This window comes from Nelumbo nucifera, chromosome 4 (genome assembly GCF_055504915.1).
Source record: "Nelumbo nucifera cultivar China Antique chromosome 4, China Antique-T2T, whole genome shotgun sequence".
Taxonomy (NCBI): Eukaryota; Viridiplantae; Streptophyta; class Magnoliopsida; order Proteales; family Nelumbonaceae; genus Nelumbo; species Nelumbo nucifera.
Window position 1 is genome coordinate 68,413,539 of NC_142652.1, and position 11,647 is coordinate 68,425,185.

Genomic DNA, 11,647 nt, shown 5'->3' on the forward strand with positions numbered 1-11,647 from the left:
TAAAGAGAATCTAGATCCAAATACAAGATTTGGATTAGGAAACTCCTAATGAGATTAGTAGAACCTCTCTTAAGGCTATAAATAGAGGAGAAGGGCGAACCCCAGTTCACTCCATCAGATTACTGTTACAAGAGAGAAGACAGCATATAGTTGGACTGACACCATCTTCTGCTCTTGTCTTCTCCTGCTATTGCCGCCCTTTCCACTTCGATCTCCACCTGTAGGAGCGATCAAGAAGGGTTCTTGATATCACCTTTTGGCAGAAAAGGTGATATGAAGTCATGCTCACTCGCCCTCCATCAGATTCTTGGTGAAGAATCATGTTCTTGCTGAAGAGCCATCCTACTGATTCTACTCCACCCTATGCTGTGTCATCTTTAGTGGGAGCAGTCTTTGGTAATCTCCTTGGGCGTGAACACTTTCGTTGGGTGTTATTGTTACTCCGTATCAGGTATATCCCTTTCCTACCTTTTGGTTTTAGATCTGATTCGATTTAGGTTCAAGATTGATCATTGAAAATGCAGTTTTCTAAAATAGGGAATGTGATTCCCACATGGGAGAGAGAAATTATTGAAATTTCGCCCAACCTACCTGCAGGGTTCGGCCATCCATATGATGGATCTTGCCGAGGTGACTAGGGCCAGGGTGACCTTTTCCAGATTCGTGTACCGGGTTTCCGCACTGTTGAGGACCTTACTGGTTTAGTAGATCGGCCTTTGCATCTGATCTTCCTCCTTTACTAGCATTGAGCAGACCACCTCGTCTCCAATCGAGAGGCACAGTAGTAGCATGTCTCCAGGGCTCGGCCTTGTGAGCAGGGGTGGCGAACTCAGGTACCTCTTTAGTTCTTGAAAGGACCGTTCACATTTCTCGGTCCACTAGAAATAATTCATCCTTTCTAGGGCCTTGAAGAAGGGCAGGCATCGGCCCGTGGACTTTGACATGAACTTGCTAGGGGCGTCTACTCGTCCGGTAAGATGCTGCACTTCTTTGTAGATCTAAGGCAATTGCATGCTAAGGATGGCCTTGATCTTCTCAAGGTTGGCTTCGATTCCTCGCTGCGTGACCATGAACCACAGGAATTTTCTAGAGCTGATCTCGAAAGCACACTTCGTTGGGTTCAACTTCATTCGATACTTCCTGAGGGTGCCGAAGACTTCCTTGAGGTCAGCTAGGTGGTGCTCAACCTTCTTGCTCTTTACGAACATGAGTCCACGTATGCTTCTACATTGTGGCCGAGTTTATCTTTGAAGACGTGGTTCACTAGCCGCTGGTAAGTAGTGTCGGCTTTCTTGAGACCGAAGGGCGTCACTTTGTAGTAGTAAAGTCCTTGGTCAGTGATGAAGGTCGTCTTCTCCTAGTTGTCTAGGTGCATTTGGATCTGGTTGTAGCCTGGGAATGCATCAATGAAGCTCAAGAGTTCATGCCCTGTCGTTGCGTCGATGAGCTGGTCGATCCTTGGCAGGGGGAAGCTGTCTTTGGGACAGGCTTTGTTCATGTCGGTGAAGTTGATGCTGATCCTCCACTTCCCATTGGCCTTCTTCCCCATTACCACGTTCACCATCTAGTCTGGACACCGTACTTCTCACATGAAGCCGACGTCAAGCAGCTAATGGACCTCCTCATTGATCACCTGCCACCATTCTGAGGTGAAGCTCCTCTTCTTTTGCTTGATGGGTCGGTAGCATGGGTCGACGTTCAAGCGGTGGGTGATGACATTGAGGCCGATCCCCGACATATCTGCAGCCAACCAATCGAACACGTCGGCGTTGTCCCTTAGCAGCTGTATGAGATCTTCCCGAAGATGATCTTCTAAGAGGGATCTAACTTGGATCGTCTTCTCAAGGTCTTCTTTGAAGAGTGGCAATTGTATCAAGTCTTCACGACTGACCATGTTGTGTCTTCAGCTCATCCCGCAGGTCTATGTTCTCTGTCGTTAGGGCTTCTTCAGCATGGGGCTTTCCTCGGCAAGCCATTGAGTAACATTACCATGTGGCCCTTTGATCTCCGCATGCCACGCCTACTCTGTAAGGGGTGGAGGATTTAATGACCAGGTAGTATGTGGAAACCAAGGCTCGCAGAGCATTCAGGGTCGGTCGGCCGAGGATGGCGTTGTAGGGCGAGAGGACAGGGGTAATGATGAAGTCGACCATTGTCGTAGTGGTGATGTCACTGTCTTCGATCAAAAGAGGCAAGGCAATCTTTCCCAAGGGTATGAGGGACTCTCCGGAGAAGCCTACTAAAGGGATGTTGACCGGAGTTAGACGATCTTTGCCGATGCCAAGTTGTTCGAAGGCTTCCTCGAAGAGAATGTCGACTTAGCTTCTTGTATCCACAAGGATGCACTGAACTTCAAAGTTGGCCACCTCGGTGATTATCACAAGGGTGTCGTCATGTGGGATTTGGACCCCCCTAAGGTCGTCATGCATGAAGGAAATCAGATCGTCCTGTCGCCTTCTCTTCTGCTCCCTGTCGTTTGATCTCAAGTAGTCGCACATATGCTTTGCGGCCCGAGTTGCTCTCTCCCCTAGCGGCCATCCCTCCTGAGATCACTACGATAACCCCAACTGGGGGAGACCGGGTTGGAGGTTTGTTTGTTTGGTGCGGTTCTTCCTTCGACTTGTGCTCCTTGATGTCAATGAAGCCTCCTAGGTATTCGTGCTTGATCAAGTCCTCGAGGTGTTGGCGTAGATCGTGACAACTGTCTGTCTTGTGGTCGTGGTCTCAATGGAAATCGTAGTACTTGTCTCTATTTCTCTTGTTGTTCTGGGACTTCATCTTCTCAGGCCACCTGACATAGTTGCAGTCGCGGATCTGCATCAAAATCTATGACCAAGCTGCTAAAGGTGGCATGAAGTTCTGGTAGGCCCGTGGTGGAGTCGTAGGTCTTTGGTCTAGTTGGCGGTCTTGTCTCTTATTGTCTTGATCTACCCTTTCAGTCCTGCACTCATTGGGGTCTCTCCTCTTCCTATCGTGCTGCTCTTCTTTGTCCCTCAGTTGTGCTTGTGCTTCTTCGACGTTGATGTACTTCTTGGTGTGTGTCATCAGCATGGCTACGATCTGAGGAGGGCTCTTTGATATTGAGAAGCTGAAAGGGGAGGGGAGTAGGCCTTGCATGATAGTTGTGACTGCCATCGGCTAGTTCAGGGCACGTTCTTGTAGGGCCTTGGCGTTGAATCTTGCCAAGTACTCTCTGAGAGACTCTCCCTTCCTCTGCAGCACTTGCATGAGGCTTGTCGAAGTCTTCGAGTGTCTCTTGCTAGCCATGAACTACGCTAGGAACAAGCTCTCCAGCTACTCCCAAGAGGAGATAGAGCACGAGGGAAGGGAGGAGTACCATGTCCGGGCCACTCCCTTGATGGTCACTACGAAGGCTTTACACATCAGGCCTTCAGACGAGTCGTGTAACACCATCAAAGCCTTGAAGCCTTTGATGTGGTCATCAGGGTCCGTGGCTCCGTCGTACTTCTCGAACTATGGAAGTTGCCAGCCGGCTAGGGGGAGCTAATCCACGATGTCTTGGGTGAAGATCGGCTCTTTGGAGGGCTAGTTGTTAGGTTCTACAAGCTGGACAGTGGGAGGAGCCACGCTTTGGTTAGCTTGGTAGTGTTCCAGTTCGGTCAGGCACTGCCTGAGTTCCCTAATCTCTACATCCTTATTGTCTTGGGCCACGTGTGTTGTCCTTTCATTCTTGGGCACTGCTGGGCGGTCTTTGACTGAGCTGGGCTCGGCGATTGAGACCGGTTGTTGCTGCGTCCGTTTGCCGAGCTTTTATTTCGCTAGGATTCTAGTAGAGCAATGCGTCTTGCTGTGGTCGTCACGTTCATGGGATCGGGCTGATTCCGATCTTATTGATGATTGCTGCCTTTCTTAGTCAGACCACGCCCTATGCCTATATGGGTGGCGCTTTTTGGGGTCCTCAGGACGAGGATCAACTGTGTTAAGCGTCGGGACGGGAGGGGGGACGGTCTGAGGAGGTTGTGCTGTTTTTCCCAATGTCTGCATCATCGCGAGGATCTGTTCGACCTTCTACTACATTGCTTGGAACTAGGCAGGGTCAACCGTGGCCTACTATTGAGGCTGCTGCTAAGACTCGTGATGTGGAGGGCTATGGTGAGAGCGAGATCCCCAAGATGAAGATTGACTTGTAGAGCAATCAAATGCGTTTCTTGGCATGTTTCTTAATTGCGTGGAGAGTATTTCAGAATGGCTTTTTGTGCGATTCTCACAAACGATGCCAATCTGATGTTATCCGATCTGAGGTGTCCCGAACTAAGATCGCAGTCAGATGATCTTGCCAACTGGCGAAGCCGAGGTGGAAGGATGAAGTCATGTAGCAAGATTTGGAACCAAGAACAAGGTTAGAGGCCCAAGGAGTTGTTCCCTAGATAGGTACTTAGATGCTTAAGTTAGTTAAGAACGGTGGATGGTCGGGCCGAGCAGTTGAGAGAAACGTGCTAGTCTGAGTAAAGGGAGAATAGCAGTATGTGTGCTTGAGAGTAAAAAAGTCCCTTACCTTGAGCGGAGTTACATTTTTATAGCTGAATATTCGTGTCCTATTCGGATGAAGCTTCTGGGGTTGTTGGGATGAGGTTGTCTGCTGAGGTCTTCAGGATAAGACCTAATCCCTGGCAAAGTTGTCCTCCTTATCCATGCGAAGTTCTCTTATCTTGGTCACATTTATCCATCTTACATGGTACCAACATGGCCGAAGTGATAAGGCGCCTGCAGAGGTGACACATGGCACCTGGGGCCAGCTCAACCATAACCCAAACAATAACAACTATATGTATGGATGATCATCAAAAACCAAAAATTTGAACTGAATTGAAAATTCTGATTAACTGGGCCGATCAGTTTGGTTTCAATTAACCAATATAAAAATTTAGCAATTAACCAAACCGATCAATATATGTATATTTATGTATATCATATATATTTTATATTATCTATATATTTATTTATATATTATAAGTATCAAAGAAAAAGTAAAACTGACAAACCAAATTAATGGTTAACTAAACCAATCAACTGGTTATCCGATTGGCTTCGATTCAGTTTTATTTACTGATTTTCCAAAAACTGATAATACTTGTTCGATTTGAAAAATAAGCCCAACCGAACTGTGAGCACCCCTAACTATATGGGGTTAGAGGGGTATCAGTCCAATTATAACAGAGCAGGTTCGGATCATCCTTAAATGGATCAGATTCAAATTTGAATTCAAACAATAGATGCCATTTGCAGCCATCTCATGAAGGATGGTACAACCGTACAAGTAACACAGTGGTTGCAGCTGGGACAGCTGCCATTATCAAGGATTTGAGAGATGTGCAACCTGAAACAAGAGTTAGAAACCTGTTTTTGGTCTTTATATGACCTAATGCAATTTTATTTGTTACATGCATTACTGATACCATAAGTGATAAATGGTGAAAATATCAAAATAGTTGGGCTGTAAAAGAGCGAGGAATAGGCGAAAGCCGCGAAAGAAGACATGGACTAGAATAAAAATAAATGATCTAACGATTTATTCATTTACCATTTAAGAGAAAGCACGACTCTTGATTTTGAAAGAATGTATTTTGGAGGGCAGAGATCAATGTAGCTGACTGACCCCAAATTGTTAGGATTAAAGCCTTGCTAAGTTGACTGGGTATGGCTCCCTTGCATAAAGGTGGAAGGGTAAAAGTAAAACAGAATGCCTGTAGCTGACTGCCAGCCCCGTAGGGTTAGAACTTGGAACTAGGAATGAAGCTTTGTTGAAAGCACTAGCAAGTTGCAGGATAAGTTGTTAAAGAAACTTCCTTAGCCAGAAGCAAGTTCAAACGTAGGAGTTGGATCATCATTCTCAAGTTCAGAGATGTTGGGTGAGTTTCTTTCCACTCAAAAAAAAAATGAAATAAAAAGCAGAGATTAATAAACTATAAGTGGTGTCAATTATTTTACCAAAAACGAGCAGGAAATATATACAGCCTTATATTATATCACAACCAAAATGTCCTTTGGCAATCCATGCCGCATAGCCTTGACCTTGAGACATACAAGAAGCCAAATACAAGCTGTTAGTAGCGTTAGAGGAAGCAATAACGCCTTTAGCCAAAGATAGGAACTACTAAAACTAAAGCAAAGTCAGCAGAAACATGTGAACCCTATTGAAGAAAGGAGAAAGAATGTTCACTCCCGATGTGACAAAAAACCACAAGAATACACAATATTGAGGCAGCATCTACAAAATACTTGGTACCCGAGAAGCCAATTTCTCCTGCAGTTCTTGAACCTTTGAGGAGAGCTCTGTTTTCTGCTCCTTGTAGCTCTGAAGCAAGTATTCCTTCCCTTCAATTACTTCCTTTAGCTCTGCCACTTCTTTCTTCAGTATCTCAATCCTATCACCACCTCCTTTCCTTTTGTCCATCACCGCCAGATAATTCTCACCTCCAATAAAGCCATTTGTATGCCCATCCTGTTCTTCAGCGCAGTTCCCAACTGCCATGGGCTTCTCGCAAGTACCCATCTCTCCTACACAGTGATCTGCTATGGCCTTCCTCAGCCTCTGGATCTCTCTCTCTGATTCAAAGAGTTCACTATTTGCAGCTTCAAGATGTGACTGCAAATGGGCAGAATGAGTCAGCTGACCATTGAGCACATTTTGCAATGCTGTAATCTGGTCTTGCATTTCTAGGATCAACTCGTCTCTTCTTTTCAACTGTTGCTTTAGTTTGTTTATCACTTCCTGCTTGGTGATGATGTCAGAACCAGATTCTGACACACAGGGAGATTCTGAACTATTTGAGTGATGGAATGGCTTTGGAGGCATCTCAAGGCAATTGGGAGAAGAAGATGCCCACATCACACCATTTTCTTTGTTAGATTCCAGATATGGAATTGTTACCAAAGGCAGTGTCAGATTAGGTTCTTTCAAGGTAGAGGCGGTGGATTGATGCTTAATCTCCATCATGCCACTAGAAAACCCTGATTCAACGCCCTCAAAAGATTAACAAACATAATGACAATGATGATGACAACAATGATAATAATTATAATTATAAAAGAGAAAAAAAACTATATAACCCAGGTTGGTTACAGTGTTTTAAAAGCAAGAAGCAAAACAACTAGAACCTAAAGTGAAATGCCACTTTTGCCAGAACATAATTTAACATCCAATGCAACAATTGTTAAAGGGGAAAATTATCCTTGATTTTTTGTTTCTTCACAAATTCTTTTTCTCCCTTTTTCAGGTCAATTATTTATTCGTGAAATGAGTTCAAATATCAGTCCATCAAATATTAGCACAGTGAAATGCTTTGCAAAGAGCCGTTACCTAATGATGGCCCTAGCAGTTGGGGGGGTTGAGAGGGGTAGGCTGGATATGTAATTAACTTTTGGTTTTTTTTACCCATAGACTGACCTATCTCAGACTTGAACCTGCGTTCCCACACTAATCAGTCTGAGATTACCATTGCACCAAGCAATGGCCTCTTGCAGTGAAATGCTTGATAATCACATCAAGGTCCTTTAAATGGCAATTACCTTAACCAAAACTCTAATAGTTAAAAGCACAAGTAAACTGCACATAACAACAAAACCAAGCATTACCTCAACAAATAACCAATAATGGATGTTCACCAGTAATGCACATGACCACAATTAGCAAATAACCAAAAACCACAAAATTTAAGGAACTAGAACTAATTATTGTTGACCAATAATTTTTTGTCAACAAAATTAAATTTGATTCATCAATGGTTATGAGTCACATAAAAATTCTCCACCTGAACAACATTTGTGAAAGCTATCTTCATCTTGTGGAAAAGAATATAGATTTGAGTTTGATGTGCAAACCCCCAGTGTCCTCTTGTCAACAGAGTCTGCATTTCCTGAATATGAAAAAAATAACAAAAACATTTAAAAACTATTAAAGGATACAAGTTTATAATATAAAATGTCAACAAACTATATATTAAAAGACCTTTCAATCTGTTACTAGCATTATTCAGTCTCTTTGTATCAAGAGCTTGCTTGAGTTTGTATCCAAGCTGAATTGATAAAGTACTCAACAATGCACCTCCTGCAACAAGAACCCAATTTGGCCCTTCTCCTTGAAATTTTTTTGACTTCTGAGCTCTAGAAATCCCATGTGCTCCTGGTTTCATTTTACTTTCTTCACAGGCATTACATGCTGAGCCCAATATTTCCTACATGAACAATGCACATAATTTTCATTGCTATCTGTAAAATCAAAGGGTGAGCTGAAACTAAAGCTAAAGATACTATTTTAATTTTATAAATGTTTGTTCATAGAAAATATGTTAGAGAAATGCCAGTTAGCATAGATAATTGATCAAAATGGTGGAATCTTTTTTACCTTCCATGAAACTTCACCAAAACAAGCTTCAGTTTATCTATATCTGTTTATACTTTGGAAAACCTAGTTTAACATAAAGATATGCTTCTAGTTACTTATGATGAATAAATATCACTATGGAGAAAAGTTGCATATTTTAATTCAAATCAATGAAATGATAATTTCTTGTGAGAATATAGCCTTAGCTAGAACAAAATGAGGGAACATCATTCATGCTGCTGACCGCATTTAAGTGGTATATGGCAGATGATGGCAACTAGAGATCTCAACAACTCATGTCCAACAGTACAAGTATACCCAAACCTGAACTCTATTACACTCAACAATATCTGATCTGTCTGATACAAGATCAGACATCAAAAAGGAAGGCCCCAAAACAAGTCCATGTGGGGCCAAATGATAATGAAAGGGGAATCCAAAACCACACCATTCTCTAACTCTATATGGCTTTCATATGATTCCCATGATCTATTATAAATGGATACCTGTACAAGGGTGCTTTGTTTTGTCAGATGCTTCAATTTGTAGTTAAAATTCTATATTTGACACCATTTTCCAGCCGTGTCCTTGTTGTATCTAGGTAAGTTAGTACATGATAGATTAGCAATTGGGTTTCTACAAATATTTGAACCCAACTCAATTCCCTGGCCCTAAAAAATTGCACCAGTAAGCCTTAACCTACTAAATCATTTTTCAAGGCCCAATTATATGGATTTGACTCTCCCAATCATATATTTTTATTAAGTTCTCAATATATGCTGAATAATGGGTGGACCATCAATTCGGTTTTTACTCCTTTAGACTGATTTGCTTGTGGAATCCAAACATTGCATTTTCAACTTTAAACCCCATCTTAAACTTAGCAGCCATTGTAACTTAAAAAAAATGCCATTGTGTACTATATTGATAAAAAAATGTCATTGTATCCCTTAGATATTCATGGAAACCTCACCTTTGATTTCTAGAAGGGGCCATTGCTTGGTACAAAAGTATATCAGACCGACAAGCATAAAAATAGAATTCCAAGTCTGAGATGAGCCACTTTATGCACAAATGACAAAGGTTAGGTGTGTATCCAGTCTACCCCACTGAAGACCCCAAATAGCCAGGATCAATATTAGTAGGGGTGCAACTTGGGTGGGCATGGGTTGGGCTTTTGTCAAAATTTGAATGGGCCCAGCCCGAATGTAAAATGTTCGTTCAGGTGAACCCAAGTTGTACTCCTAAATATTAGTAATAGTCCTTTTCACTTTTGATTTCTAGAGAAGATTTTTGTGCTACTTGTCTACTGGTCCAACATCACAATTCACAAGCAGTTTTTCAGAACAGTCTATCAAGCATGGGCCTGTAGATTGGACCATTTATCAGATGTAATTATGGACCAGTGGTTCAGCCTTGTATTTACTTCTAACCTAAGATTCAGATCTGAGTGATTTTTCTTGTAGGTACAGACCAGCCACACAATACCCCATTTTCTTCCTCCATCCGATCTACTATACCTCCATAAATTTTCACGGTCATATGTCATTCTTTTCCTAAACTTTATTCTAGATTTTACATCCTTAACCATAGATCCATGACAGCATCTATGATGCTTCACAGTTCACACACCACTATTGGGATATATGATGGATTTCAACCCCTTTGTTTTGGAGCTGCAGCAGCTGCCCCAAGGCCCCCAACAAATGTTCAATACCAGATTGGTTACCAAGTATCCTGACCACAACTATGATGTCACCAGGAATGGAAATGACAATCAAAAGTGTCTTGCAAGCCAAATTGATATTGAGACAAACTTGCGAATCTTAATAATTCTTTTAGCAAATTTAATGAAAACTAAATGATGGTGGAAGTTGTTAAGATGTTGCATGAGTTATTGAACCCACTGTAAAGCTTACATCCTCACTCACACTATCTGTGGGATAGGAAAAAAAAGGTCAATAAGGAAGAAAACAACGCCACCAAAAAACTTCAGGACACATTACTATATGCATGCAATGCAATCTCATGTGTACATTATGAAAGAAAAAAAAAAAAAAACAACAAAAACTAATAGGTATACTAATTATTTTCTTTTTTTATTACATATTCCTTTTTCATTTCCCAGTAGAAACGAATATCATCACCTCCATTTCACCAAGCAATGGCCCCTAGGAACAGTAATCACAATATTAATGAAATTAACCAAGAACCTCCTTTTATCTATAACTAAATGTCCATTATGTTAATAAAAGAAATGTCTGTAAGGGTATCGATAAAAGGAAACAAAAACTCCACCAACAGAGTTGACAACTCCCTGCCGTAAAAAATTGATTAACATCTCCAATCATGTCCCCTACAACTCTACAGGAAGATACAGCACCCGAACATATTTTCCCACGCAATCAGCCAATTGAGACCAAAAGGGGTTTGCAATGGAAGGGATTATTATCTAAAAAGAGGATCTATTACTCGCTGTAATGACATTAACCAATACATTTTATCAAAGAAACAGAAGAAGAAATCACGGAGAGGAAAAAAAAAACAATAAATAAAAAGAAACCACATAAACCACTTAGAAAATATCAGGGCGAAACCCTTTTTTCTCTCGTAGTGACAAGAAGAGGAAGAAACATTTCTCATGGAACAAATCAATAAAACCAGGAAAAAAATGAAAAAAAAAATACAGAACCCTCATTACCAATCCAACAATACAGCTTTTCTGAATTAAAAGATATCTAGTTGGGTTTTCAAGAAAGTCTCACCTTGCCGGAAACGAGAGATATCTCACCGGAGAGAGTCACCTTGCGCTGAAGGTAACGATGCAGGTGTGCTGTAAGCTTCCTACTCAGTACTCACCTTTCTGAAATCTGACTGGGTCGCTGGGGTTTGCAAAACTAACGAAATGGGAATTCAACAGGGTTGCGATTTGCGATTTGCGAAGGCGACTCTCTCAACCGGACCGGACCGGCCTAACCCAATATTGCACGGATTGGATTTGGATATTCGGGAGCTAGGCTTGGGCCTGGAACATTGGGCCGAGGCCTCGATTAGCTCAAGCCTGGCCGGAACTATTATGGTTTGAGAACCCAATTGTTTAGTCCAAATCCAAAATCCAATCCGATTTAAGCCTGATTTGGATCCCAAAGAACAAGATTAATTAATTATCCAATCGAATCTGGATCTCTTCCAACGGTTTTCCCTTGATAAATTTATAATGTATTTTTATCTAATATTTACATATTAACTTGCAATAGGTTTATTATTTACATGTTGATGAGTGACATTTTGGTCACCCCACAC

General features: G+C 41.9%; 1 protein-coding gene across 2 annotated transcripts; it reads right to left on the reverse strand.

Moving 5' to 3' along the window:
* Positions 1-5,924: 5,924 nt before the first annotated feature.
* LOC104586051 (uncharacterized) lies at positions 5,925-11,285 on the reverse strand. Of its 2 annotated transcripts, XM_088886332.1 has the most exons (5): positions 11,110-11,264; positions 8,366-8,428; positions 7,970-8,195; positions 7,773-7,877; positions 5,925-6,972 (listed from the first exon to the last, which is right to left on the reverse strand). In XM_088886332.1, the coding sequence occupies exons 3-5, from the start codon at positions 8,151-8,153 to the stop codon at positions 6,230-6,232; spliced, it is 1,032 nt and encodes a 343-aa protein (XP_088742458.1). In that variant the 5' UTR covers positions 8,154-8,195; positions 8,366-8,428; positions 11,110-11,264; the 3' UTR covers positions 5,925-6,229. The 2 variants fall into 2 exon arrangements, with proteins under 2 accessions (XP_088742458.1, XP_010241455.1); XM_010243153.3 differs by lacking the exon at positions 8,366-8,428 and having other exon boundaries at positions 11,110-11,285.
* Between the last annotated feature and the right edge of the window lie 362 nt (positions 11,286-11,647).

Bases quoted from the DNA above. Each gene is read 5' to 3' on its own strand.
- LOC104586051 (XM_010243153.3), bottom strand. From the start codon at position 8,153: ATGAAACCAGGAGCACATGGGATTTCTAGAGCTCAGAAGTCAAAAAAA. The intron at 7,878-7,969 runs GTCTTTTAATAT...TTTCATATTCAG, and splicing joins TGCTAGTAACAGATTGAAAG to GAAATGCAGACTCTGTTGAC. The intron at 6,973-7,772 runs GTGGAGAATTTT...GCGTTGAATCAG, and splicing joins CTTTCACAAATGTTGTTCAG to GGTTTTCTAGTGGCATGATG.